Source organism: Lutra lutra, chromosome 3 (assembly GCF_902655055.1).
Source record: "Lutra lutra chromosome 3, mLutLut1.2, whole genome shotgun sequence".
NCBI classification, from domain to species: domain Eukaryota; kingdom Metazoa; phylum Chordata; class Mammalia; order Carnivora; family Mustelidae; genus Lutra; species Lutra lutra.
In genome coordinates this window covers 131,806,239-131,829,902 of record NC_062280.1, presented here as the reverse complement: position 1 = coordinate 131,829,902, position 23,664 = coordinate 131,806,239, and the positions used below count along the sequence as shown (strand labels likewise).

Here is a 23,664-nt window from a genome sequence, read left to right as displayed (position 1 = left end):
GTAAATATACAACTTAATGAACTGGTATAAAATGAACACGTGTATTAGGTCAAGATACTGAACACTCACAGTAACTTGGCAAAGAAATCCATTAACAATTGGTGTGCAGGTAAAGGAACTACATGAGTGAAGGGGTGAGGTCCTGACTTGAATCAGATTAAATAACTGCCAAGTTATGATTTCTGTTATATAAATATTCCCACTATGACTGAATTCAAGCTCACGCTACTAATAGTTTTAAAAACCAGGTTGTGACATCCCTAAATATTTAGTAATTGGCGATGCAACAGCTTGTTCCAGTGTACTAAAGTCCTCACCCTACACCAGTCCTCAGCTCTGAGCCATACCTTGATCACATGCTCCAGCTCCATTCCATCCCATTAGAGACAGCCATTATCTTAGTAATAATTTCCTTACTTTCATTTAATGAAATTGGACAAGTTTTATATTATCTTAGTGAGCATTTTTTTTAATTGTAAGGATGAGAGTAATAATAGTGCTTATGTCACAAGGTATTTTATAAGGATTAAACAAAGCAATACATGTTAAAGGAATTAGAATAGTGCCTGGTCCATTTTAATTATAAGCATTCAGTAAATGTTAGCTACAATTACTACTGTCAGACATGGTACAATGTAAAGAGGATATTGCAGAAGAATACACACATATGTATGAGTCTTATTTATATACATAATATGAATCCCTATTTTATAAAATAGAATAAACAGATATTTTACAAACATAAAAGTGACATAAATCACAAATGATATCTTTTATGTAAAGTACAGAAGGCTAAACAGTCAATTGCTTAGGAATACACATATAAATAGCAAAGTAGTAAAGCATACTAAAAAATAATAAGCATTCAAGTAAGGAAAAGGCATCATAAACATAAGAGAAAACATGAAACAAAATTGAGCATAGGGTTATCTCTATGGCTGGGAATGGGAGGAAGATATGACCAAAGATAGGTAAATACAGGTTTATGGTAATATTCTCTCTCTTAAGTTTGGTGAGATCCATATGAGGTTTATTACATATTTACATACTTGCATTTATGATATATTCAAAATAAAACTTTGAAACACCTATAATTTGAAGCATCTACATGTAGGCATGTGTAAGTCGGTGTTTGTATGAACAGAGAAAAAGAGGTAGATGAATATAAGACTGGTGATACTGGCTCCTTGGGAGATTAGTAAGTTTTTATTTATAAACCTTTGTATTATTCTACTTGTTAACTAAGATCATGTATTACTACGATACCTTATTAATATAAATACGTTTTTTATAGTGCACCTGACAGAATAATAATTTTAAAAGTGTTAAATAAGAGTTAAAGCCAAAAGACCCTACTTCTCAAGTCAGTGCCTGCAAATGAATTAGTACTATGAAAAGCGAGTGTGTACAAATTATTTTTACAGTGTCCTTAAAAGAAAAAGAAAGCATTTCAGTTCAAAATGGTATTAAAAAAGTTGTTATTTAGAAAGCTATGCTTCAAGTAAGAGCCTCACATTTCACTAAATATCGAAGTTAATTTCAGATAGACTAAAAAGTTAAATTAAAAAGGTACATTAAAATAATAAAAAGATGCATTAAAAAAGAATAACCCAGGGGCGCCTGGGTGGCTCAGTGGGTTAAAGGCTCTGCTTTGGCTCAGGTCATGATCCCAGGGTTCTGTGATTGAGCCCCTCATTGGGCTCTCTGCTCACTGGGGAGCCTGCTTCTCTGTCTCTCTGTCTGCCTCTCTGCCTACTTGTGATCTCTGTCTGTCAAATAAATAAAAAAGTCTTAAAAAAAAAAAAAAGAAGAAGAACCCATAAAAAAAAGAAATTCTCTTCCAGTTTCTTGTCACTTTTCTTTAAAATATATGTCTTTGGTTTCTTCCCTCCCCTCTCCTTGAAGAAGCTAGAGCCAGCCAGGCTTGAGGGTCTAGGGATGGGAGAAAGGAGCAGAGGCCAAGGAAACACCAGATGCTGGCAGGGCTGAAGAGGCAACCAAGTCTGGCAAGACCTTCAGGGTCAGAGTGAGGAAACAAAATGGGCTACTAGTGTGGTCAGCAGCGAAGAAACAATCAGGTCTAAGGAGGTGACAAGGACCAGCCAGAGTTAGAGGTGAGGGGATGGTCAGGGCTGACTGGCAATGTCTAATCTGAGAAGGTGATGGCGCACATGTCAGAACACTGCTTCATAAACTAGAATAAGCAAATACATAAATACATTATTAAAGATCACCTAAGGCAGATTTTTTCACTATTGAAAGAAGAAAGCTATAAATATAATAAGCTTAAGGCTTCATTGAACTAGAAAGGAAGGTATCTATGTATAAACCTGTACTTCCTAGATCCACGCAGAATCCCTAGAAGCAATGCCACTCAAAGAGCAGTAAGTACCAGACCTGTACCCCTGGGGATAAAAATATATTATATGTTTATAAAAAAAAAAATTAATAAAAAAAATAAATAAATAATAAAAATAATTAATTAAAAAAAAAAGAGCAGTAAGTACAACAAGCACACCAAACACCTAAATCTTGGTTTCCAAAACCCATATCTACCAAAACAAACCAAGGCTCTTTGGAGAAATGGTTGATTCTAGGACTGGGTAAATATAAAATGAACCAAAAACATCTTGTGGCAGAAAGCTAGTACTAAATAATTATAAACATCTGTCATAAAGAACCAAGATCTCATGTGAAGGTCTCCTACAAGCCAATGTGGGACAATCCAATAAATAATGATACAATCCATGGGATAGTTGCTGGGCTAAATCCATTAAGCCTTAACATTTTTCAAGTTTCACTAAAACAAACCATATCTATTCATTTACATACTGTCTATGTCTATTTTTGCTATACACTGGCAGAGCTGACTACCTGTAAGGAAGTCCTTATGACTCCCCAAGCCTAAAATATTTCTGTGTGGCCCTTTGCCGAGAAAACGTGCCAACTATCGATATAATACACAGAATAAAACAAATCCATGAAATTTGTGTTGATATAAAATGAACAAATAAATGGAAGAGAAAAAATATGTTCCTTCTTATAGAATTCAAACAAATAAATGTCTTAGAAAATATTGCCATTTAGCAGCAATCATAATAAAGATCAATTATGGCAAGAGTCACTGATGAACAAAAACCAGGAGGTGAAGGTTTGTTGAAGAAGAGGATATTTACACAGTCTCAATGTATTTCTCTACCAAATACTTATTATTCCAAAAGAGAAAGTAGTAATTTTATAATGAAGAACCCTGGCAGACACCACACTAATCAAATGAGCAAAGTCAATATCCCCAGTATTAAGACAACTCGGTGTCATGTGCCTCTTGACATGATATAATGTGGCAGAATTGGTATGACTTCTAAGCGACTCCAACCAAAAATGAAAAACCTGGATCACCATGAGCAAATATCAAACAAATCCAAATTAAGGGACATTCTAAAAAGTAATTTGTCTGTGTTCTTCGAAAATTTCAAAGTCATGGAAGACAAAGAAATACTAACAAAACACTATTCTATATTGAAGAATATTAAAGTGACAAGGCAACTAATGCAATATACAATCCTCGACTGGGATTCAGAGAAAAAAAAAAAGATTAAGGATATTATTGGAATAATTGGTAAAATTTAAATGCAATCTTTGAATTAGATGATTGCACTGTATTAATGTTAATTACCTCATTTTAATGGTTGCCCTTGGTTATCTAAGACTATGCCTTTTATGACATGAACAGTAAAATATTTAAGGTAATGCAGTATCACATCTATAATTTATTCTCAACTGATTCAGAAAAAATATATGCATGTATATATGACTATATTACATAAAAACGGAGAATGAGAAAGTCTATGTGGTAAAATATAAAATACTGGAAAACATGGTGGGAATATGGTAATTCTCTATATAACTCTTGCAACTTTCAATAAATTAGAAATTTGTTTTCTGAAGCAGAAATGAATATGTATGAATATATGATCTGTTTGGGGTAAAGAAACTATCAGAGTATGTGTTTTAAAAAGGTGCTGAATCACATAGACATGATTCAAATTTTAGTTCTGTTACTTTGTATCAACTTTCAGTTTCCAAACTGAGAAAATAACAGTGATACTGACAATTTAGTTAGATAGTCCGATGTGTATGAGGTAAACATGTCTATGCATATATAATTACATTATATATAAATGACTACACAAAATAAACAGGATATTTAGTGTAGATTCAAACTCATGGTGAACATTCAGTAAATTTTAGGCATTATCAAGATTAAAAGTAACAAAAAAGTCATGAATGACAGAATAATATACCAGATTGCAAGTCACACAATTTTTAAAGTCCTATCAATAAAAGGCATAACATAAGCTAATAAATGAAAATTAAAGTAGTGAAATGTTATTTTCCCTTATTAAAAAGATTTTTATGAAACAATACTTTTCACACTATTGTTAGTAAGCTGAGAAAAGCACTCTCCCATACTACATAGTTATTCTCTCAGTAATTTTAAACAAATCAAAGATGGAAGTAAACGATTATATACAAAGGAATAGATCAGTTATTTATAGGATCAAAATTTTAGAAACATGTAAATGGTACATTCTTTTAGATTACTATGTAGAGTCAAGAAGAAAACAGAAAAAGAAAATCTCAGTTCTGTAAGAGTTTAAATATTTCACATATTTAATACAATGAAAAACATGAAAGACCATACACCAAGCTTGTAACAGTTCTTATGTCCGGGGTTGGTTTATGAATTTTTTCTTCTACATCATTTTAGATGTAGAAATGATGAGTATGTATTTTTATATAACTAGGAAACTGGTGATTTTTTTTATTTTTATTTTTTACGATTTTACTTATTTTATTTTAGGGAAAGAGAAAGTGAGCACACCCATGCACATGTACATGAGCTGGGAGAGAGGCACAGGGAGAAGCAGAGACCCCCAAGCCGACTCTGCACTGAGCACGGAGCCAAAGGCGGAGCCCAATCTCAAGACCCCAAGACCACAGCTTGAGCTAAAACCAAGAGTCCTATGCCCAACTGAGCTACCCAGGCACCCTGGCAATATTTTTTAAACAATACAATGAAGTATTAAATTAGTTTCTACTACACTTACATAAAAGGGTAAAGTTTGGGGGAAAAACATAAAGAAAGGTAACTATCTCAAAGGGTTGAAACAACAGTATTAGAACATCTGGCCATGATCAACTTCAGCTAATTTTAATATTACGAATATATTTTCCTGAGCACAAAAAGCAATCAGCTAAAAGGTAGAATATTATTTTTTACCCACCTTTATTCTAAAAATAACTTAATATTTCAGAACTATAAATTTTTCTACCACAAAAAAATTCTCAATATACAAGGTTACATATAAGAAAGACAGTAGTTCAGTGATATTTTCATAACTGTGCACTTCTAGTGCCTATTATAATATAATACTCAGAGTATAGAACAGCATTAGTACAATGAATAAGTGGTAGTATTGTACTTACCTAATCCTTTAGGTGTAATGCCACTACTGTCAGCAGGATTAATGACCCAGTAATAATATTTCAATGTGTGCATTAGCTGTAATACTGTTCCTACTCTACGTATGGTGGTGTAAATGGTAGCAGTTCCAATAAATTCAGCCGACAAGTAAGTGTATAGGGAAAGCTGAACCTAATACAGAATATTAACAGAGCATTAAAATAAATTTAAAATGCCTCAAGAGTTTATATTATATATATACATTCTAATTTAAATGCAAATTAGTAAAGGCCAAGAAAGAACCATTCATTATGAGGTTAAAAATAACTATTTATTAAATAGTATTTATATTTTTAAACAAAAATAATCTGCAGCCAACACATTCTAATAAAACTTATTTTAATAAAGATAATCTGTAGCTATTTAACAATGAAATAATTTTAAATGAGTTAATTGATCAAAAGTAACTGATAGGAAGATCAAATTATTTAAAAAGTAACCTAATCCAAAGCCCTTAATCAAAGTATATTTCAGCAGCTTAAAGGTACAGAACTAACATGAGTCAGCTATATCACATTTGGAAAAAATATACACAGTCATATATCCTAAGAGTTAACATAATTCCAAATTTTCTTAACCCATTGTCAAAGTATCAGAATCTAATCATGTAAGTAGAGAGATAAGTCAAACAACTTGTTTAAAAAGTGAACAAAGTTAAAGTTTGAGCTTAGCACCACAACTAATATGCTGAACAATAATAAAAGTCAGACCCTTTATAAATTAAGCAAAGTTATGTGGAATCTGAAAACCATAAAAGGCAGCTCACTCTCATGAAGAATACCACTCCATTACTGACTTTCACTAGAGTATAACAGGGCTAAATTTAAGTATGTAAAATAAAAAAAATTATGTTGATATATAAAAAACAATATATATATTTATTTTAAAACAAAGAAATTTACAATCATGATATAAACTCTGTATTCACAATGTAAGCAATTTTCAGTCACAATGATTGTAATTATCATTATATAATTAGTTGCCTATTACATTCTGTTTTTTTAGTCTTAATAATCAGTGTACCAAATTCTTTCTTGGAAAGATATGAAATACAACTACTAACTTCAGAATGCAGTTATTGTATCAATATAATAATTTTCAGTTACTTTAATATTTACATATTTAATATTTTGGTTGCAGATTCTGGTAACACAACTGTTTCAGGTTGACTATAAAATATGCTGAAAAAATCCAAATGCTTTCTACTGCATAGTTTAGATCATATTATTAATATTACACTAAAATAAAATGAATGAGAATGAAATTTATACCTTTGCAGGTGTATGTATCCAGATGGCTGGGTTGAATAAAATATGATCACAAAGCTGCTTTAGCAAAGGTGCTCCATGAGATAAACCATCAAGGTATTTTGCAAAGGATAAAAATTGCTCCAGGACAGCTCTAGTTATATGAACTCTTGATGACTAAAGAAAAAGAAAAGATTTTCAAGCTAAAAATACTCAAAATATCAAATTTTAAGACTGCTGACATAATAAGTACATATGAATTTTTCATAATGCCATACCTAATAATTTAAACATAATATAAAACTATATATTTCTTTTGCTATTCAAAACTTAATTATATTCAGAAACATCAACTTTTAAGATAATTTTCTGAATGAGAATTTATTACCTGAAGCCCTTTCCAGAATAACTGCAGATAAGTAACTCAGGTTAAATAATGCCACTCTCATCACAAACTAAAGAAATAAAATAAGTTATGAATAAAAATGGTTTCAGCCCATTTTTTGCCCATTTTTATATAAATTGACTAAAGGAGAGATCTCAAAGGAAACTGAAATGGTATAAAATCATCATGATAACACACATACACACACACACACACACACACAAACACAGTATACTGGGAAAGATAGGTGCTTTCACGAGATCCAAAACAATGGGTAAATAAATTGACTCCACCATTCCACTGAATCATTTCTTCATAAAGTCACAAATGAGTTGCACAGGGATAAATGCAATGCATCTTACTAAGCATAAACCTTTCAACCTAGCCATGGTATGAAAAGTACATCTTACTCTCCTGGAAATACTGCCCCTTTGGCTTTCATGACCCTCAAATTCCTCCCCAGTGCCCTTTGGTTCAAAGATGGGAACTGCTGAAACTTATTTGGTTTCTCTTCCCATAAAATCATTCTCTCTCAACGATATTTTATGTTTCCACAGCTTCATATAACAATATCTCTATGCTAAACACCCCCATCATGATTTTCAACTGCCAATAAGCAACCGACTACCAATGCTTTTTAGATAAATGACAGACCTTCCAAAATTAAAACCAAACCCAAAAGCTGCATTGTCCAATATAGAAGCCACTAGCCATGTATAGCTACTGAGCCTTGAAATGTGGCTAGTCCTAGGTGGTAAGTGTTATAAGAATGTGCACACTTGAAGATTCAGAATAAAAAATAATGCAAAATATCCCTTATAATTTTTAATTGAGTATATGTTGAAGTGACAATATTTAGGATATATAAGGTTAAATTATATACATTATTAAAATTAATTTCACTGGTAATGTTTTACTAGAAGTATTAAAATAATATACGAGGCTTGCATTATATTTTGAATGGAAAATACCACCTTCAAGTATAATTTCAGATGAAAATATTATAGAGGAAATGCTGTTCTTTAAAAGCCAGTAATCCTGATTTGACTGTCAAAAATATATTTTACTACAGAAATGTTTTCTTCCTCATCTAGTGATCCTTTCTGATACTCCCTAGGATAAAGAACCATCTACCACTCAACCCCAGAACTCAGGTCACATCACACTTTCTCTCCACTATCCAGTGACTAAAGTCCAAGTATCACCATAGGATAATTAAGGTCTAAAAGAGTCTAAATTGTCTTACCAATTTTACTTCCCATAGGTTTAGTTAACAAGGGCAGCTCAATAACTTTCTCATAAGCATGCTATGCATTTCACACTTCTACACAAGGTATCATAAACTCATATGATCACAATATTCAAATAGTTAACAGTGTATGCCTTTAGGGTAGGAGACAATAAACAGTAGGGAGAACTGCCCAAAGTACCTAAAGGAAATAAAATTCCTAACTAGAAAAAAAAATAAAATAAAAAATTCTTAAAAAATTCAAAACTAGAAAAGTTTTCAATGAGCCAAACAAAGTATTTCTTTGGGTAAATTTTGCTTGCACAACACCAGTTTGCTTCATTTGCTTTCTCTACTATGTTCCCTCAACTTGTAAAACCCTTGCATCCATTTCCTTTACTTAAAGGCAGATTCAGGACTTTTCATTTAGTCATATGGAAAATATGCAAGTTGAGTACTTACTATTTGCCAGGGACTCTCCTTGGCACTGTGGAAAGAACAGTTAATAAAACTGAAAAAACCCTGGCCTCACAGAACTCAAATTCTAAGGGAGGAGAGGACAGGGACATAGAATAACATAAAAAAGTAAAATATGTAACTAGTTAGACGTCAGTAAGTGCACGAAAAAACACAGAGGATAGCAAATTTGTGGAAGAGTGACTAGGAAAAGGTTTTACTGAGTAGGAACCAATTAGTTTTAAGTATGATAAGGCTAGTAATGATTTTTTATTACTATACTTGTATGTTTGACAAAACACCAGTGGTAAGTAGATAAGCAAGAGTCAAATCAAGCCTAGGAGCATAACTTTACATGAAATTCAAACCAAGCCTAGGAGCATAACTTTACATGAAAATTTAATAAGAAGATAGAAAAATGATCCTAACAATGAGTTGAATCATTAAAGTGGGGGATGGAAGACAAAAGCAAATAAATATTTAAGTAAAGAGAAAAATCAAAGCTTGAACACTCACTTTAAAGAAACTTTAATAAAAATACAATACTTTAAAATTCTAAAACATTTTATTTGTAGGTGAAGAAAATTAAAACAAGAGATCAACGGTTGTATAAAGCCTTAGCCCCTCCTTTACTAGCTATAATTTGACATAGTTTATTATTGTAATTATTATAAATGTCTTTTTATTCAGTAATAATGACTTTAAGAACATTATCTGATAAATTCTACTTTTATGCTTAAAACTCTGAAATAAAACAGTCCGATCATGTTCCTAGATAAACATTTTTGGAGATTAGATTTTATCCTATAAAATTGTCATGTGTTGGGGTGCCTGGGTGCCTCAGTCTGTTAGGCGTCTGCCTTAAACTCAGGTCATGATTCCAGAATCCTGGAAGCCCTGCATCAGGGTCCTTACTCAGCAGGGAACCTGCCTCTCCCTCTGGCTGCCACTCCCACTGCTTGTGCTCCCTGGCTCTCTCTTTCTCTCTCTCTCCTCTTGCTGTCAAATCAATAAATCAATCTTTAAAAAATAAAAATAAAAAATAATATTGTGTTTATAAAGAATACTAAAGCAATATAAAATCGGATAGGCCATTATAAACATATTTATTTGAGGAAGTAATTCATAATTTGAAAACAAGTTTTTAACTTGCTGTGTTATAAAAGGATATGCTGGAAGCATCACATGAGGTCTTCCTTCCACATTAATAAAAAAATATCAGTTTTTTTCATAGCAATTAAACTCTTAGGTGGTAGTTCTTATTCTCAAATTGATCTTTAGGAAATATCTTTCTAAACTTGTTTTTTTATTGGCCTACTCAAAAATCCAATCAGGCAGAAAATGAAAGTTCCCTTCAATAGCATGTTAATCTTTACCATAAGTAGTACTTCTTCCTTCTGCCTTCCATTACTGTTAATTATTCATATATCTTTCTTTCTTGTAATAAAAGACGATACTATCTTATTCATCTTTTTTTCTGTCTGGTACCTGCCATAATCCTCAGCAGACATTTAACTGAATTCATGTTAAATTTAAGAACAGAATAAGAATAGGACAGATAAGACAAAACACTGATTAGAAGATAAAAGATGTCCAACTCTGTTTTAATGTGTTTAGTTTACAAGATTGCTTTAAATTTTTTTTATTTTGATATTTGTTTTCATTTCTCAAATAAAGCTATTTTAAAAAGTTATATTTGTCTAATGGTTACAAATCTGTAAAATGCATGCTCTGAAATTAAAACTATATGACATTACTTTTGTGTGATAACTGAAGATATAATCTGTATGATAAGTGCTATATGAATTGTGATGGAACATATCTGGAAATAGAATTTCAGAAGCCTGGAAAAAATAATTATAACATCCACTTCAGAAGTAACTAAATCAAACAGGAGCAATGGATGTTATAGGGACAAGTTGCTATTCAGTAAAAAGAGGTCTTTCATGCATTTAGAACAGCCCATAATGGAAGGGATCACCAGAAATGTTCATTTTTATTGTAGAAATCAGTGTGTGTATACACACACATACACACACACACACACGCACGCGCGACATACATTATATTTTTAAGTAAATTTTGGGAAATTGTTTTAAATAGTAGAGGCACATCAAAAAGTAGTTGATCCTCAACATCTATTTCACTCCTTTCAGGATCCCAAAACTGGACTCCAAAAACCTAATCCAATATGAATCACCTATGTGTTGTTGTTGTTGCTGTTGTTGTTGTTGCTGTTTTTGAGGGGAGACAGGTAGACAATGATTCATCAAAATTTTCATGGCAGCAAATAATGAAAGTAGGTCAAGACTTAACCTGAGCAATCAAATTGGAGGGAAGGATGTTGTTCAGTAATTGAGAGAAAGGAGCTCTTCTGTCTATCCTCAACCTGGATATTAGAGCCTTTAGCACTAAATTGACCTGGCAACCTTCTTAGGACCACAAAGAATAGTAACTATAGCAGCAAATAAAATCACGAGTACGGGTAGCTGAGCAGACATACAGGAAAAACCGTAGGTCCTTCATGACGTAATTGAGACTCAGGCAACAAAATTCTAAAGTCCAACTTAATGGACATGTTTTACTGGCTATCCTGATCTACTCCCCAACTTTCCGCATCCTATTTCTGTGCTTGGGAACTCCCTTTGCTATTGGCTTCCATTGGGTTTGACTGTTAGAGACACCAGCAGGAAATTAAAGGACAAGAAGAAAATGAAGTTGGAGGGACCCTGGCTTCACTCCTTCAGGCCAATATACTATATTCTTTTACTGAAGACCACACTCTGGTCAGGTACAATTTCTCCCACAACTATAGTAACTCTCTTTTTGAGTTATGATAAATACTCACTCTTCTCACTTCTGCAAACATTGCTGGTCTCCCTTAACAAGGCTCACAACATTTTAAAGAGCCTTGCCTTAAACTCTTTTCCATAACCAAGTCTTTGAGTGTGCTGTTTCCTGCTGGGACTGTAAGTGATAAGTTACCTGTCACTAGACTTCCAGTTTCATTAGCAAGCGTAATTGCTAAATGTTTAAGCTACATTGAATCATTTTTTTAAATTAACAACAACAAAATTATTGAATACATAAGATAACCTCTAAGTTTCCTTCAAACTCATATTTTGGCAAAAGAAAACAAAACAAAGTACCTCAAAATTTGTTCATGAAATAGTCTAAATGTAATGAATAAGAAAGCCTCTCATCATTAGACTACCTTCCTTGATAACTAAGTTATACCTTCTGAGATAAGGAGATAAAGCTAAGGGACAGTTAACCATTAGCTAATTATTAGTTGATGATGAAATAAAAATGGAACCTTTATTATCTATACTATTAACCCAGCAACTGATCTTTATATTTTTTTTATTTATTTGATAGATGGAGATCACACGTAGGCAGAGAAGCAGGCAGATGGAGAAGAGGAAGCAGGCTCTCTGCTGAGCAGAAAGCCCCATGCAGGGCTGGATCCCAGAACTCTGGGAGCATGACCTGAGCTGAAGGCAGAGGCTTAACCCACTGAACCACCTAGGTGCCCAGCAACTGATCTTTAATAATAAAGAAGTGTGACTATTCGTCTGGGAAGGTAAAAAACATATTCTTTGAGGTACTCAGACAAGCATGCAAATGCTTTTCACTTATTCAATTAAATCTAACAAATATTTATTAAGGCAGGCACTCTTTCTTTAGGTGCTGAAGACATGGCAATAAGGTGAGAACAAAAATGATACTGTCCCTGCTTTCATTAAGCTGAAGCTTACATTCCAGTGAAAAGAGGCAGAAAATAAGCAAATAAAAAAAGAAGTCAGAATCGTGATGTAAAAACATTAGCAGAGTAGGGAGACGGTTAGTGATGGTTATGTAAGAAGGGATGGTATTCTATTTAGAGTGATCAGGGAAGACTTCTCTGATAAGGTGTCATTAGCAAAATCCTAAATGAAGTGTAGAACCAATCCATTTTGGATACCTACAAAAAGAATAATGAAAGCAATGGGAAAATGCAAAATTCCTGAGATGGACTCATGCTTACAATTTAGTTTTTAAGGGAAAGGCAAAGAGGCCTTTGCATGGCCAGTGTGTCTGCAACAAAGTAAGAAGGGGCATGATAAGATGATGTCAGAGGTAAGAGAATTGTTAATTTACCCTCAGAAGGATGGAGCAGTAAGGTCTGAGACATTTTAGGAAGACTAGTCTGACTGCAAGTGAAAAACAGATTGTGGATAACCAACAGTGAAAGAAAAAGATGACTGAAATACGATGATACCAATGTGATACAGAAAGGAGTAAGGTTTTAAGTAGGAAACAGTCACTCATTCTGGGTATGTTTTGATACCAAGACAACATAATTAGGAGGGTATGAACTTAGTGTGTGAAAAGAGTCAAAAAGATTAAAATTTTTGGTCTGAACTACTTGGTGAATGGCAATGCTATTAACTAAGAGAAAACTGAGGGATGAAACATTTGAGAGGAAAATCTGTCTTTAAAATTTAGAAAGAAGAGGCACTAGTAGGAAAGAATAAAACAGGAGACAAAGGAAGTAGGAAGAAAACAAAGAAAGAATGCTGTCACAAAATACAAATGACAAGAGCATTTCAAGAAGGAAAGACTTTTAGAACAGAAATGTTAACAGGTCAAATAAGATGAAAACTGAGAATCTTAAGATGTAAGAATGTAAGACTACTGGTGACACTGACATGAGCCATTTTAAGCAAAAAATACTGATTGGAATAGGGGTGGATCTAAAACTAAACAGGGCTCCAGGAATATAAGGATGGATTAACATATGAAAAGCAACTAATGTAGTTCACTAAACTAAGAAAAAATTGAAGAAACATCATAATTATCTCAAATAATGCAAAAAAGTGTTTGGTAAAACTTAGCACCTATTTATGATTAAAAAAAACTCTTAGCAAACTTGTATAGAGAGCTTCTTAATTTGATTTAAAAATCTACAAAAGTAACCTACAGCATAGGCCATACTTAGTGTATGATTACTGAAAGCTTTGCACATAAGATTTGAAATAAGATAGGGATGCTCACTATTACAACTTCTGTTCAGCACTCTACTGGAAGTCTTAGTGCAATATCAAGGGAAAAACATAAAAGAATAAATATTGGAAAGAAAAAAATAAAACTGCCATTCTCCGATGATGAGATTTTCTACAAACAAATGCTTCTGAGAAATCAACGAACTACTAAAATTAATAGAAGAAGAGCAATATAAAAGAAGAGTATATAAAGGTCGATATAAATACAAATTATATTTCTATATTTCTGGGACAAATAAAAAAACTAACATTTGAAAAACCTCAAGTTATCTAGAAATAAATCTAGCAAAAAGAAAGTTTTCTACACAGAAAACTACCAAAGAGACCTAAATAAATAGAAGAAAACACTAAATGTATGAACTGGATGGTTTAATATCAAGATATCAATATAATACAATGAAAATCCTAGCAATTTTGATGGAAATTGAAAGGAATATGTGTGTGTGTGTGTATAAATTTACATTTATATTTGTATGTGTATAAATGCAAAAACCCAAGAATAGCCAAAGCAATCTCGAAGACCAATAAAACTAGATGACACACTATGAGATATCAAAATACACTAAAACGGCATACAAATTATGATAGTGCTGTACTGCCTCAAATGGGAAAACCCACAACAGATCAATTCTGGAAATGATCCCATTTATATAATGGTCATCGGATTCATAGCAAAAATTAAATTGTGATACAGTGGGAAGTCAACTTCAATAAACAGTACCAGGCCAGCTAGCTACTACATACTTGAGGTTAAAAGAGAAATCTGACCTTATGCCTCATGCCCTACACAAAATTTAATTCTAGACGGACTGTAAATACAAATGTGAAAAGTAAAACAAAACTTTAGGAAGAAAACATAGAACAGTCTTGTGGCTTTGGGATACATTAGGATCCAAAATGGGATAATCATAAAAGAAAATGAAACATGACATCTATTAAAATTAAGAACTTCCATTCATCAAAAAGGTAATTAACAGAATGGAAAAGCAAGCCACAAGAAAGTGATATTCATGATACATACCCAACAAAGGTCTCATATCTGTCATAAAAACAGAATTTCCACAAATCAATAAGAAAATGATAGACAATTCAAATGAAAAAAGGGCAAACACTCTGAACAGGTGTTTACCAAAAAAGGATAACTACCAAAAGACAATGTATGAAAATGTTCAACTTAATTTGTCATCAGGGGAATGCAAATTAAAACATAATTTGATCTACAGAATATAAGACTAACTTTGCAAATCATATATCAAATGAAGATTGGTGTACAGAATAAAAAACTGCTGAAAAAATTCAATAATGAAAAGAAAATACAATGTTTTTAATGGGAAAAATTTTTAAATAGACATTTCTCTAAAGAAAATATACAAATAGCCAATAAGCACATGAAAAGATACTAAACATGATTAGACATCACAGAACTGCAGATAAAAAATGATATGTCATTTCACACCCACTAGGACAAGCTAGAATAAAAAAAGACAATTAACAAATATTGGCAAGAATGTGAAAAAACTAGAAACCTAACACACTGCTGATGAAAATGTAAAATGATGGAGCCACTTTGGAAAACAATCTGGCAGTTTCTCAAGTGTTTAAACATTGAGTAACGATAAGACCCAGCAAATCAATTCACAGATAGGTATCTACCAAAGAGAAATAAAAATATATGTCCACATAAAAACTTGTACATGAACATTCACAGCAGCTTTATTCATAACATCCAAGGTGGGAAAAACACAAATGTCTATTGACATTTGGATTTATAAACAAAATGTGTCATATATAACAATTAATATAAATTAAAAGGAAGAAAGTACTGATACATGCTACAACATGGATGAAAGGTTATACACATTATGGCACATGAAATGAGATACAAAAAGACAAATATATGATCTCACTTATATGAAATACCTAGAGTACACCAAATCAGAGTCCAAAGTAGATTTCAGGTAGCCTAAGAGTGGGGAGGTCTTCAAAGGAAATTGGGCAAACTAGCAAAAGACATAAATAATTACTCCATAAAAAAGAAAAAGTGGATGTACTATAAATAATATGATAATATGTCCCATCTTACCCAAATTTTCCAAAAATAAATATTAAAACCACAATGAGATAATATTTTATACCAAACTTGACAATATAATTTTAAGGATATTAATTTTGAGAAAGAAGAACTGAATATAATGTCTTTTTTTAATTAAAAGTCCTTTTACTGAATTTCTAATTTTTAAAATTTTTTTAAGATTTTAAGTAATATCTATGTCCAACTTGAGGCTCAAACCTGGAACCCTGACATCAAGAGTCACATGCTCTACTGATGGAGCTAACTAGGTGCCCCTCACTGATTTTCTAATTTTAAGCTAAGTTTTAACTATAAAGGAATGCTCACTTTAGAATTATACTGGTAAACTCTCAGCAAATAGATGAAAAGTATATTCAAGGGGTAGCTCCTGTTACTGATCTTGTCATACGACAGTAATATCACAAAGGCATTTCATAATACCTAATTCATGTAAAATATATTTCAACATAAAATCTTCTAAACAATTCTTTATTTACCCTAAAGATACAAACATAGTGATCCGAAGGGGCACGTGCACCCGAATGTTTATAGCAGCAATGTCTACAATAGCCAAACTATGGAAAGAACCTAGATGTCCATCTACAGACGAATGGATAAAGAAGATGTGGTATATATACACAATGGAATACTATGCAGCCATCAAAAGAAATGAAATCTTGCCATTTGCGACGACGTGGATGGAACTAGAGGGTATCATGCTTAGCGAAATAAGTCAATCGGAGAAAGACAACTATCATATGATCTCCCTGATATGAGGAAGAGGAGATGCAACATGGGGGGTTGAGGGGGTAGGAGAAGAGTAAATGAAACAAGATGGGATTGGGAGGGAGACAAACCATAAGTGACTCTTAATCTCACAAAACAAACTGAGGGTTGATGGGGGGAGGGGGTTGGGAGAGGGGGTGGCGTTATGGATATCGGGGAGGGTATGTGCTATGGTGAGTGTTGTGAAGTGTGTAAACCTGGCGATTCGCAGACCTGTACCCCTGGGGATAAAAATATATGTTTATAAAGCTGTAAAAAAAAAAAAAAAAAAAAAAGAAAGAAAGAAAGAAAGAAAGGATGAATCCCCAAGTTTTGTAGCAACATGGACGGGACTGGAAGAGATGATGCTGAGTGAAATAAGTCAAGCAGAGAGAGTCAATTATCATATGGTTTCACTTATTTGTGGAGCATAACAAATAGCATGGAGGACAAGGGGAGATGGAGAGGAGAAGGGAGTTGAGGGAAATTGGAAGGGGAGGTGAACCATGAGAGACTATGGACTCTGAAAAACGATCTGAGAATTTTGAAGGGGTGGGGGGTGGGAGGTTGGGGGCACCAGGTGGTGGGTATTGTAGAGGGCACGGATTGCATGGAGCACTGGGTGTGGCGCAAAAATAATGAATACTGTTATGCTGAAAAAAATAAAAAAATTAAAAAAATATATATATATAAACAATTCTTAATACTCTAGATAGAAAAAAATAGTTTTCCATAAAACCAAACATCCTAATGAGAAGCTTAATTTACTGAAAAAATTATTTCAGTAAAGAAATGCTGCCAATGACTGATCTATTTAATATCCTATCACTCCTCAATCACCAGTCCTTCGAGAAAGAAGAACACTTACTTAGAAGCAAAGATAGGTTATAGGATTTCAAAGGCAGAGCAATCTGAGTTGAAAAAACTATCTCCAAAAGTCTTCTCAATATTATTTCTGAAGGGAAAAATAATTTTATTCCTCTAACTTGAGACCTCACCTCTATTATTTCTCAAATAGTTCATCTTCAGAGCAGCTCAGTGTTAGAGTTAACTGATAGAACAGGTTTGAGAGAACTAATGAGGATGACAGATAATCCTTAGGAAAGAAAAAGGCCAATACTTGTATTCATGACCTTCCCCTTTAATTTTGAAGAGAAATCACATGATACAACCAGATTCTTATGAGACCATAATCAGAAACCCAGGATTCATTACCAGAATTAGTACAGTTGTGACTAAAACAAGAAGGCCATTTAAAAAAAAAAAAAAGGCACAAAATGAGGAAAATTAAGTCCATCTAATTTGTATTGCTTATATTATGTAGTGATTAGAGAAAAGCTACCTTATATAATCAGATACATGAAAAGCAGAGACAAATCACAAACTAATGTTTTGCTTATTACAAAAGAAAGATTGTACACTTTATAACTGAAAAATTAAGGAAATCCATGTAAAATAAAAATTTAAAAAATCCATGTAAAATAAAATGGACAAAACTTTTCTAAGAAACTGAGTTTGAAAGTAAAAATAGCAAAGAAACAACTAGATAAAAGAATTAAGGGGAAATACTTGTAACTTCGAATAAAGACAGAGGAAAAAAGATTTCTTTAGTTTCTGTCTTTACTCAAAATTCCTTATTTATATAGATCCCCTGCACCCAATTTAATTCAATGTCTACACTTAGGTCTCACTGCAAAATATAAAAGTAAATATTTGTGAATTAGCCGACAATAATGAGTAGTGCATGAAAAGAAAAAGTATAGAGAAAATATAGTTAGGGGTTGTCAGTTCAGCTATGAACATAACACAATAAAACCATCAACACAGGGCGCCTGGGTGGCTCAGTGGGTTAAGCTGCTGCCTTCGGCTCAGGTCATGATCTCAGGGTCCTGGGATCAAGTCCCGCATCGGGCTCTCTGCTCAGCAAGAAGCCTGCTTCCCTCTCTCTCTCTCTCTCTCTGCCTGCCTCTCTGTCTACTTGTGATCTCTCTCTGTCAAATAAATAAATAAAATCTTAAAAAAAAAAAAAATCAACACATATCACTTACCTTTTCAAGTAAGTAGCCAATGACTAAAAAGCCTTTTCCACCCAGCATCTGTTCTTGCATGGCTACTGAACTTTTAAGTAGTTCAACCAGGAATGCCAAAAGAGTAGCACTGCATGTAAAGTACAGATAATTTCATTATGTAATCATCAAATGCTGATTATAAACACAGTGTTCCATTTCAGAATTTTATTATGCCAAAAGATAACAACCAAATTCAAATCTAATCTCTATTTTGCTGACAATGGTTATTATACCTTATATTGTACAGGAATATATTTTCTCACAAGCATGAGAAAACTAGTCTCATCTCTTTAAAATTAAGTATCATAAATCAAAACATAAATGCATAGTTTTTTTAATATTCCAAAGTCAAACAGTGAAGGTCATCCGCACATATGTACATTACCTGCTTCAAGTAAATCTAACATAAGAAACATACGCACAAATACATCAATTCTCCACAATAAAGACTTTCATCATAATATTCTTTTAAAGAACATACCATCTTAGAGAACTTTAAATACGTATGTGATATTGCTTTGGAAAAACACCTGTTTTTAAAATAAACTTTTCATTTAGACCTATTTTTCAAAAAAATCTTATTTTTTTTTTTTAGAAAATATCCAGAGAAATATGCAACATGTTATTTAATATGTCCATACATGCCCTCAGGAAAGCTCACAGGAACAGAAAAACAAATGATCTGTATAGTATTGAAATGAAAGTGGCAGTTAATTACACAATGCATACACAAACACACAAAAGCACACAAAGATAAGTGCCCAAAGATAAAGCCCTTAATGTGTCTGTTGAATGAAAGAAGAAAACAAAAGAAAAATAAATGACTGCATTGAATTAAGCTTTGATAATATATTACTTCACAAAGTTACACTGAGAATTTTTCAACTAGCAGCATTAATACATGATGGCATTCCTAATTAAGAAAATATATATTCCCTCATTGTATATGGTTATTGTAGTTTATAATAAGTGACAAGCCAAACTTCATCAGCAATTAAAATATCTATTTGCTGTGTTTTGTAATGTACCCTAAATTACCTATTTATATTCACAAGAAAGAGTAAAACCACAAATTTCTAAATATATTTTAAATTCACCAGTACTCATTACTGCAAGGAATTAAGAAAATCTGTTAAAGAGGAAAACTTGAAAAAATTAAAGTCCAAAAGTGATTCTATTCTCTCAAGTTATTCTCTTCCGGTTTCAATAGAATTGACAACACATTTCTCTGATAATGTGGCTATTCTTGTTCAAATCAGAAATATTCTCATTGAAAGAATCAATAGCAAAATTATCGTTATTATAAAAACTAATAGGTTAATGGGTTACATGACATCAGTCAGAAAAACTAGAGTATATCTGGAAATAAAGTACTTCATTACAGGAAATTAAAATTGAATTACATTAATTGGCTCTATTTCTTTAAACCACACAAAAAAAGTTAACTGGTATTACAAGTCAAAGAAGTCCTTTTACTTTGTCCTAAAGTTAGACATTTACAAATAAACCACAACTACCAAAGAATCTTTGGGGATTTTTTTAATGTTTCTGTAAGGAAGAACAGCTATTAGGCAATCTATTCCATTTTTAATGAATTGTATCAATGATAAAAGCCACTTCACAAATAACTGCACAGGTACTACTGCACAAAACACTTCTACCTAAATGTTTGAGAAGAATAAAGAAACTACTGCACAGAGATTACAGAATGTCCTAATCTTTTCATGGAATTCTTATCTACACTTAACTTAATAATGTAGGGGGAAAGATGACTAAATTCCTAAAAATCAGCACTGCCAAAAAGAAATGCCTATGGTTCCTATGGTCCATGAAAAAAAATGCAAAAAAAAAATTTCTTACAATAAATCACTCTCTATATAAAATTACCATGGATTTTCTTATTCTTTTCTATCATAAGCGCTACTCTTTCTCAAACATCTAAGGAATTAGCTCAGACTTCTCTTCACAGTGGAGTTCCATTACAAAATCAGAAATATTAAGTTTATTCCCAAATCTTAACTCGTGACTATGCTAACCCATGTAAAGTTAATTTCACTTCAGTTTTAGCTACAACAACAATTGAAAAGTCAAATGCATTCACTAGCGAAAGTATTTTACATTTATACCTAAAACTAAATGCAATAGCAATACCACATCTTTAAAAAAAAAAATCTTTAAAATAGGTATATTTGACATGGTGGATGTAATAGTAAATAGATGGCCATCTTCGAAGAGTTACATTTTCAAACATAATTTAACAAACTTACCAGTAACTAAAATGCATCGGATTGCTGCGGGGCTCACAATAAACTTGCAAAATTCTGTGTACTGCCATACAAAATTTCTCTCCATTCTTGCCTATTTCCAACTCCCCTAGATACAAAGGCAAATATAAAGGATACTTCAGCCCATTCCTATATCTCCTACATACCACTTCCTGTCTAGACACATCAGTTCATCTGCAGAGGATCTAAGTATATAGGATAACCCGAAACCGAGTATCTGTGTCAGCCAAGACTAGTATACACAACATAGAAGATTCTCTTGAAAAGTATAGCAATACCTAGAAACAGATTTTCATGGAATCTTTTACTTGACAAACAAAAAGCATAGTAACTTTTAGCTCATAAAATAAAATTGCTAAACTTTTCAATAGATAGTGCTATAACATATCACGTTCTACACGTAGCAATTCTACTTCAGGAATAGTTAAGGGTGTTTAATAATCCTGTCTCCCTTTAAGGAAAATGACACTAACAATCTATAGTGTTATTTTTAAAATATAATTACCATCTTCCAGTTCTTAGAAAGCTCCCATTAAATTAGACAATAGTATTCATTTCAAGTAACAAAGTGCTAGGCCTTAGGAAAAATGAAGAAAATAGTATAATAATACCTCCAATGACAGCATATTTATTATCTCTCTAGAGCTTTCTGGTCCATATTATTAGAGAATCCCACATAGTTTTTGCCCACAAATACCTGAGAATATTTAATAACTATGTATGAACATGACTAATTTCTGTTTCTAATGAAAAATATGTACTATATGTAGGTTCCATTAAAATTTATATATATAGATTTGGATTTGATTTTAATGTAATTTTATCCATTTCAGTTTGTCCATTATTTATTTTTTAAAAGTAACTAGTGTGGACAACTCATGTCATGTGTTCCTAAAAGTTTTATTATCTTTGACATATTTCATTATTTAAAGATGTAATATATCATAAGGAGAGACATAATATATAACAGAAATTATTAAGATTGAATATGTAACCTAAGTTCAGTTCAAAGACAAGTTCTTAGAATACAGAAACTGGCTTTTCAATCTGCTTTGTACTGAAACAAGCCTAGTACCTCAGCTAGACAAACTGCTTAAATACACTGAGAAGAATGAAATTCATAATGTAAAAAATTAAAGACTGCCCAAGACCCAACACCTCTTCCCCTTTTAAAAGGGTGTTTTTAATATCTTAAGAAACACTATGGACAAAGTAATTGCCAGAACAAACTCAGAAGAAGATTAAATTCCATTGAGATTAAGGTCCCAGTAAGGGTAACTCTTGACTTTTTCTAAGGTTTCATCTTTCGTGTAGCCTAATTTGTTATTGAGATATGTTGAAATCTTGCAAAGGATGATTAAAAGTATATAAGATATCTACCATTGTTTCTATGCTATGTTTTTGACTAGAAAACTTTTCTGAGATGAGAGTGATCACAGCAGGAACAAAACTGTAAAAGAAATCAACTCAAGTCCATACTCAAGATAATTTCTCACTCAACACAATTAATTTCTAGTGACACACATGCAAAAATAAGCCTCACAAAAGTTAGAAGAGTTAAATTCCTTCACAGTTCAAAATTAGAAAGCTCTAAACCAAAATTTCTAATTACAGGTACATCTAATGGTCACTTTTAGACAATGTATTCCTGAAAATGCGCTCTTAAAAGAACACTGCCTACCTGCCTATGTACGCAATGAACCTGATACGCAAACTGTCACATTCATCAGTTTGGACATCAAGTGGAGATACATGCTGAAATAAGTAAAATACATTTATCTGCAGAGTCAAATAAGGAAAACAGTGAAATGCAGCACAGTAAAATGTAAGGACAGATGGAATACACCGGTAGCACATGAAATCACTAAGCCTGCCTTTAGACATGAAATATCTCAGTAATTTCTACCTTTTCTTACAGCCTGATAAGGAAACAGGCAGCCTTATGAATTGGAATTGCTAATACTGTCATGGCTATTTAAGAATATTCTTTAAAGGCCCTATTTTAATCAGGCTATTACACATTTTTACCTTCTTCTGGTAACAGATTTTGACTTTATGTTTCATCTGCCTGTTATTTCTGACAAAATATAGCCAAAAAGTCTAAGTTTATAAACTTATAACTGAAATATCTCAAAATCTTTCTTATATAGGAAAAAAATTTTTAAATTTTTACTTCTAAAGGAACTTATTCTAAACCTCTTATGACATAGTTGTATGTTATTATATAGTATCTACTGGTATTAACATAGTTTGAGAACAAAACAGCCTTTTGATCAGCTCCATTCATAACTCTAAAAAGCCAAAAGATACTTACTAAAAAGGCTCTATTGTAGCAGAAATAACTCTCAAACCTACTATTTTCAATTTAATCCCAACTGAAAAATGACCATTTACAATACTCTAAATGTGCTTGTCCCTTTATGAAAATTGAGTGGACATACTACAGTAATGTGTAATCCATGGATACATGAATACTTCAGAAATTTCATGATGTAACCTCCTAACACCTAAGAAGCTCAAAATTTCAAAAGTAAGACAGAGAGGTCATAATGACACATGTGTGACCTTAACTATGCATGCATCCTC

At 32.5% G+C, this 23,664-nt stretch overlaps 1 protein-coding gene across 13 annotated transcripts in view; it reads right to left on the bottom strand.

Annotated features, from left to right (window-relative positions):
• The window catches only part of NBEA (neurobeachin), a 677,938-nt gene that overhangs the window by 514,591 nt on the left and 139,683 nt on the right, over positions 1-23,664 (bottom strand). For 12 of the 13 annotated variants that reach the window (XM_047723145.1, XM_047723148.1, XM_047723152.1 and 9 more), the window contains exons 11-13: positions 18,773-18,881; positions 6,799-6,951; positions 5,491-5,659 (exon numbers count right to left, since the gene is read on the bottom strand). In XM_047723145.1, coding sequence (XP_047579101.1) covers positions 5,491-5,659; positions 6,799-6,951; positions 18,773-18,881 — 431 coding nt within the window. Of the gene's footprint in view, positions 1-5,490; positions 5,660-6,798; positions 6,952-18,772; positions 18,882-21,060; positions 21,167-23,664 lie in introns of all 13 variants that reach the window. The other variant, XM_047723156.1, reaches the window with a different exon arrangement.